General features: G+C 54.5%; 1 protein-coding gene across 1 annotated transcript; it reads right to left on the reverse strand.

Moving 5' to 3' along the window:
- Positions 1-4098: 4098 nt before the first annotated feature.
- Positions 4099-4413, reverse strand: LOC111140430 (glycosylphosphatidylinositol anchored molecule like). Its single transcript, XM_022492684.1, has one exon. The coding sequence runs from the start codon at positions 4411-4413 to the stop codon at positions 4099-4101; it is 315 nt and encodes a 104-aa protein (XP_022348392.1).
- Positions 4414-7078: the final 2665 nt, after the last annotated feature.

Consider the following 7078-nt stretch of genomic DNA (forward strand, 5'->3'; position numbering starts at 1 on the left):
CTTTCTCCCTCTGCCCCTCCCCTGCAGGGACCCCTCCTTCTCTCTCTTTCTCTTTCCAGGGTCGATACATACATTTGTGTAAAAACGGATACAAATACACCTCAACTACTTTCTTCCTGCACCCCACTATTTCCCCTGGTCTAACGTGGTCTGCCATATGTCAGCACTGGCCATCCAAAAGCTGGTCTCCTCTGCCACCAGGTTTCAGTTGTGACGTCTCAGGACCTTGCTCTCCAATTTTTTTAAAGCTCATTTTTATATTAGTTATTAACTGTTGAGAAAAACTAGACAGACCCCTGTCTGGTAAATAATTACTGACCTACCATTAACCAGGCACTGAGTTCCCGGTAGGACATCGAGGAGGAGGGGTGGCTCCCTTGCAAAGCCCGCCCTGCCTGCACTGAGGGGCCCCTCGGGCATCTGGTCCTGCCCAGATTCCCTGAAGGAGGGAAGGGATTTGCACCTTCCGGGCCCCATTGGCCATGGAGAAGGGTCGCTGTGGGGGGCGTGGGCTTCTCCCGCTCCCACCAGGCACGGCTAAGGGGTCGTGGAGCCACGGAGAAGAGAGCGGCTCCCGGACCCTGCGGGCACAGGCACAAGCGGGCCTGGCCCTTCCATCGCGCCCAGCCCTTCACCCTCTGAGCTTCGAGAGCTTCCCGGGGGCATTCTGTTGGAGAATTCCCACCCCCCATGCCCCGGGCAGGACACAGCAAGGTTGGCGTCTGGAAGGGGCCCAGCTCTCTGCTACAGCAGGCGCTCAGGCAGCGGCTCTGGCTTCCCCCGCGGCTCCAAAGTCGCTTCCTTGTTTGCGACCCTGCTCTGTGGGATGGCGGGAGGGAGGGCGGGCCTGGAATGGAAGAGGCTCCGCCTGGGGATCCTCTGTTGCGGGCAGCACACGTATTCACCTCATGGTCACTGCAGCCCTGGCAGGGGAGTGCGGAGCTCACGCGTGCGGGCCAGGCCGGGAAACTGAGGCTCAGAGGGTCCCTCCTGCTGCACAGCCTCGCAGCTCACCCGGGCAGAGGCGCCCTGCGAACCCCGCCTGTCGGGCCCTCCCCGCACCCCTTCCCCCCAGCGGAGGACCTTGGCTTGGCAGTGACCACACACATCTTGGAAACAACCTCCCAGTAACGGGTCTCGGGGTCAAGGTCATCTCTCGTTTTGCGCGGCTCCCGATGTCTCACTGTGCGATCGCTTGTGGGAGTCCCTTCCCGTTGAGTCCCGCTTGGAATTCCCTGAGTCCTTTGGCGGTGGATGTCCCTGGGCTCTTTCTGAAAATGGTCCAGGCCATCTGGAGAGACCCAGCTTGATGATCCTCATTCCTATCTCGACAGGACTTCCCATGCACAGACTGCCTTGACCTTCACATCGTGGACGTCCCCAAGCGGGACACCTGTTTTTTGGCCAGAGGGGGCCTGGGCTGAGGCCGCTCTGCCCCTGGACGTTTCTCTGGCTTCTTCCAGTCACCCAAGCATGGTCCCCTGCCCAGGGCCACGTCCTGTGTTCATCCCTCAGCCTGAGGGTTCCCCGAGGACGTGAGTGACAAGAACCCTAAGCCAGCATGAGGGCGTTTCTCCTGGTTGTCGGGCGGGAGCAGGTGTTCCTCCCGCCTTGTGGACATCAGCTTCCTTCTCTTGTCGCGATACTGCACACAGACCATTTCCGCCCTACGTCTTCAGTGTCGGCGCGGTCTTTCAAAGTCCCGTCCTGGGGTGCCGGGGTGGCTCCGACGGTTAGGTGTCTGCCTTCAGCTCGGGTCACGATGCCAGGGTCCTGGGATCAAGCCCTGCATCGGGTTCCCTGCTCAATGGGGAGTCTGCCTCTCCCTCTCCTGCTTCCCCTCTTGTGCTCACTTGCTCTCTCTCTCTGGCAAATGAATAAAATCTTAAAGAAAAAAAGGAGGACATGCGATCTGATGAGCACTAGGTATTACACACAACTAGCAATCCTTGAACGCTACAATCCTTGAACACTACAAAACAAATGATGTGGGGCGCCTGGGTGGCTCAGTGGGTTGGGCATCTGCATTCAGCTCTGGTCATGATCCTCAGGTTCTGCGGATCAAGCCCCACGTCAGGCTCCCTGCTCAGTGGGGAGTCTGCTTCCCACTCTGCCTCTCAGCCCGCTCATGTTCTCTCTCACTCTCTCTCAAATAAATAACTTTCTAAAAAAATAAAAATCAAAAACTAGTGCTATAGTTTATGTTAGCTAATTGAATTAAACCTTTTTTAAAAAGCATTTGCTGACTTTTGTGTATCTGTCCACTGGAACGCGAGCCAACAGGAAACCAGAAAAGAAAACGAGGTTTGTACACAAGTGTTTACAACAACCATGTTCACCATGTGTGAACCATCGGGTCATTCCGCTGCGGTAGACTGCCCACGGGCTCACGCCTTCTTGCGAATACCTTCCTCTACTGCACACCCTTACAAACCACATAGCACCACGTAGATTTTACTGTAGTTCAAGCAGAACATTCACAGTGAAAAGAAGAATCTAAAAGCCCCTGGAGATCAGCGGCAGGGGTCCCTGGGTGGCTCTTCAGTTGAGTGTCCAACTCTTGACCTCAGCTCAGGGCAGGATCCTGAGTCTCGGGCATCCACTCCGCGTTCAGCGGGGAGTCTGCGTCTCCTCTCCCTCTGCCTCTGCCCCAGCTCCTGCTCTCTCTTGCTCTCTGTGTCTCAAATAAATAAATAAAATCTTCTTTAAAAAAAGTCCTCCCCTTCTGTGGGGTTCCAATCGCAGCTTTGATCCTGCCTGGGTCCTACGCTTTCATCCTTTCCCCCTTAGACCGGACCCACCCAACCCCGGGGTCTGCTGGGCTGGCCTCTCCCTTGCCCGACGTTGTCCTCATTTCCGTATTTTAAAGCTGTCCTGTCCTTTCTGCCAGCGCAGGCATGGGTTTTCATTCTCACATGTTTGAGATTACACTTTCTAGGAGAGAAAGACTGAACCTGGATCGGTCTCATGACTGGTCGTGAGTGGTCCTAATCTGAGCTCCGTGGCAGGAGAGGGAGGGAGGGGTGGTGCCGTAGGCTGTCGTGGTGCCCTTGGAGAGCACGCAGCTGACAACCGTGGCACAGTCGCCGCTGCGGACATGACGTCTCACTCTGTTTGCAAACACTCTTCCACTCTCGTGCAGAAATATTTGCCGGTCTCACAGGAGAGGTCCGAGTGACTGGCTGTTTGTTGAAGCAGGGTGTCCCTTTGGGTTGCCAAATGTTCTGGAATTAGGTGGTGGGGATGGCTGCACAGTATGGTGAATATGGTAAAAAACACTGAGTTACACTCTTTGAAATGATGAATTTTCTGTTATGTGAAGCTTACCTAATTTCAAATCCCGTTTAGAGAAGGAGAGCTCGAGGCCAAAGAAGGCATAGCTCTTGTGCTCCCTTCACGTCGCTTTCCTGACACAGACCCCGGGCACAATGAGGATGACAGCACCGCCCAGAAGTCTCCCTGCCGTTTCAAGGCGCTCAGCAGCTGGCTCTGAGCCCCTTACCCCTCTCTGACATCAGCATCTGAGGAGACCTTCTCTCGCCGGCGTGACGACAGGTGCCATTGTGACGGAGGACGGCGCTTCATGCAGGTCTTGGCTCACTGACCCGCGCGGAGGCACCGGCACAGTCTCTAACGTCAGGCACTGTGGGCCGCGTGCTACCTTACGGCCAAGAGCCCTCCTGCCACCACCGTCCGCCCTGAGAGGGAAGCATGGGGTCTCAGGGGGCCTCAGCTCCCTGTGGTCTGAGCACAGCTGGGACGGCGCTGCCAGCTGACACGTGCGCTGTCCGCACTAACCGTTCTGCTTTTCACTCGAACCCTCGATCCCCGTGTGCCGGAGTGGCAGAGGCTTTGGTCTACTTGTGAGATGATGACTGAAGAGGAACAAACGGATCGAACGCTAAAGCCACAAAGAAACCTCCAGGGCAGCAGAGTCCAAACAACGATGCTCTTTATTTCTCTCTCCAACTAGGCTGCAAAGGGGTAACCCGCCACCTGGAAGCCATGTGGGTCAGGGACCCTGGCTCACGAGGGAGGGATGGATCGTGAACTTGCTCTGAGGAATGGGGGGGGGGGCAGACCCTCCACGAGGGCTTCTCACGTCAGTGCGTTGCTAACAAGGATGGAGGCAGCACCCAGCAAAAATGCTGACTCCCCCAAGCGCCCAGTCCCTGACAGAGTCTCCTCAATTGTATCCTCCAGGATGATATCCTTCTCCAGAGTACTAGGTCCTCCGTCATTGCAATTAATAGTGTTACAACAACGAACAAAATAGAAACTATTAGTCCTCAAGACTCTCGGGGCTTCAGGGGGTACTTCGGATGGATACACGAACGTGCAGTTGCTCGTACAGTTCTTGTAAACAAGGAGTTCCCGTTCATGCACACCTAGAGATACAGACATGAAAATCATTGATTTCAGGCTTTCTGCTTGCGAGTATCAACGCCCACCTCACCCAGTCTAACTAGCGCCGAGCCCACCTTCTACATCCGCAAAAGCTTCTCCGTTGCCTAGAATTCTTTGCTGGTAAAGAATGTCCAAGTGAGGCCTCTAGAGGTTCTGTTTCCTCCTTGAACAGCTTCTCCTGGAAAGGTTTTTCTGTCCGCACTGCCACCTCACCTCTGCCTCGGGCTCTCCCCCGATAGTCGCTGGGCACCTTGGCACGAGCCGCACGCGTGACGTGCCCGGCTCGTTACTTGCACTAAGACTCCCAGGGTTCTAGAAATACCGTGGCTCGTGTCCCACAGGATCACACAGCCCCTGGCGTGGAGCGCCCCGGAAGTGTGGCCTCACCTGATTTTCTGCAGTTGGAGCGGCCCCTCGGCCAGATGTTCCCAGCTCTTGGCCCAACACAGAAACTGGCGATGCACGCTTAGTGCCAACCTGCTCCCCAGCACAGACTGGACGCTCTGTCCCAACGAGGGTCCCACAGTGACTGTGATCACCTCAGTGGCGGGCACACCCAACAGCCTCGGCCAGCCACTGCCGCTGGAGCCAGGCTCCCTCTGAGGCCTCCTTCGCGAGTCCTTGAGTCGAGTCCTCGGCTCTCGCTCATGAGCCTGCCCCCGGGGACCCGTGTTGACCCGCGACTTGTTTCCCTGGGACTTGCCGCAGTTGATGTGCCGTTCACGGCTCCGGGGTTACAGAGAAGGAATGAACAACCGGCTCCAGGCACTTGTTTTCTTTCTTTGCCACATGAAGGACTCTTGAAAGTTCCGTATCGCCCTGTGGAGCGCAGAATCCTAAGTCGGCCGCCGAGGGGGTTTCCAGGAAGAGTTCGTAACAATATAGGCAGCGTCAAAGTCCAGAAACAGAACTGGATGAAAACCCTCATTCCTGCTTTTCTTCCTCCATCAGCCATGACGAGCAGCCAACGCCAAAGATAGGAAGAGTCTCGGCGTGTAAGCCTGTGTGTCAACTTCGTCCGTCCTTGAACTTTGCTGTTGTTGTTGGACATTGTGATTACGGACTCCCGCATTGTCGTTTGGGTGTCTGGCGCCTCCTGCCCGCTTCGTGTTTGGGAAACCCACCCCTGCCGTGGCCCCTGTTGTACCCTGCCTGCTCGGTAGCTGTGTGCTTCCCCGCTGACTGTGCCACGGCACATGCGAGACAGGCGTCAGGGCTGTTTCTGGCTCTTGTCTATCCCCAAGGAGCATGGCAAGGGATATTCTGGGCCTCATCCGGAGGCGAGCGTGCAGGATTCTTTAGAGCTGATAATGCCGCGTCCTTAGGGTGCGGACGCATGGCTGCAGCAGATGCTGCTGAACACGTTGCCAGGCCCGTCGTACCTATTCACGCTCCACAGGGTGGTGGACGCTTCGACGTCTTGCACCCGTGACTGGGCGTTTGTGAATGCGGAACCATTGCCGTTGGGGTGCCGCATCAAGGCTTAGACTGGCGTTTCCACCAAAAACGATGATGTTGAGCTTCTTTGTGTAGACTTACTGCCCATGTGGGTATCATCTTATGGTAACATCCTTCAAGCCGTTTTTCTCGAATTTCTAGCAGTGATCTGCTTGTTCAACTGTTGATCTGTAGGACGAAGGTCATTTTATACACCGGGTACAGCCCCTCAGCAGAGAGCCTTCAAGTGCTCTCTCTTCATCTCTGGCATCATTTTCACTGTCTCCGCAGTGTCTTCTCGGGGGCAGAAGTGTTGAGTTTTTATGTAATCACATTTGCCACTTTGGCCACATGAGACCAGCACGATATTGTTCACTTTTCTTAAGTTCATAATTATCCAAGGATACAAAGATTTCTTCTATGTTTTCCTTCAGCTGACATCTTAAAATTTATCTTCATTAAATCCAAATCAGGGAACGTCTACGGTATTACGAGTGTGAGATGTAGAACCCCACGATTCATCAGGTGCGAATCACAGCCAGTGCTCATTCCGGCCAGCGGCCTCCTTAATGCCCATCGTCCAGTCACCCTGTCCCCATCTCTCACCTCCAGGAACCCTCAGCTTATCTCCTGCAATTAAGAGTCTCATATGGTTTCTCTCCCTCTCGGCTTTCAGCTTATTTTGTTTTTCCTTCCCTTCCCCTACATTCACCTGTTTTGTTTCTTAAATTCCACATATCAGTAAAATCATGTGGCATTTGCCTCTCTGAGTGACTCATTTCTCTGAGCATAATACCCTCTAGTTGTATGCATGTCGTTGCAGATGGCAAGACTCATTCTTTTGACGGCTGAGTAATACTCCATTATGTGTGTACACACACACACACACACACACGCACGCCATCTCTATGCTGTCTCTGGGCACTTTCCCTATTTCGGGGATTGTGGACACTGCTGCTATAAACATTGGGGTGCATGTGCCCCTTCGGATCACTATTCTTTGGATAAATGCCCACGACCCCCTTGCTCTTTTTGTATTTACAAGGAGATCCACAAGACACCCGAAGCTGCTTCTTTGGTGTAAAGTACATACGGTGACTAAGGTCCCATCTCCCACCGGCTGTGAGCGCAGACAAGAGTCTTTCCCTAAACCTGCAGGGCCAAAGTCGTCAGAAAGCATGAAACCAGACACACGTGAGATCTCCTTCCCCCTCTAAAGGTCTATTCTTCAACC

Source organism: Enhydra lutris, unplaced genomic scaffold (assembly GCF_002288905.1).
Source record: "Enhydra lutris kenyoni isolate GAN:26980312 unplaced genomic scaffold, ASM228890v2 scaffoldscaffold1094, whole genome shotgun sequence".
In the NCBI taxonomy this organism is placed as follows: domain Eukaryota; kingdom Metazoa; phylum Chordata; class Mammalia; order Carnivora; family Mustelidae; genus Enhydra; species Enhydra lutris.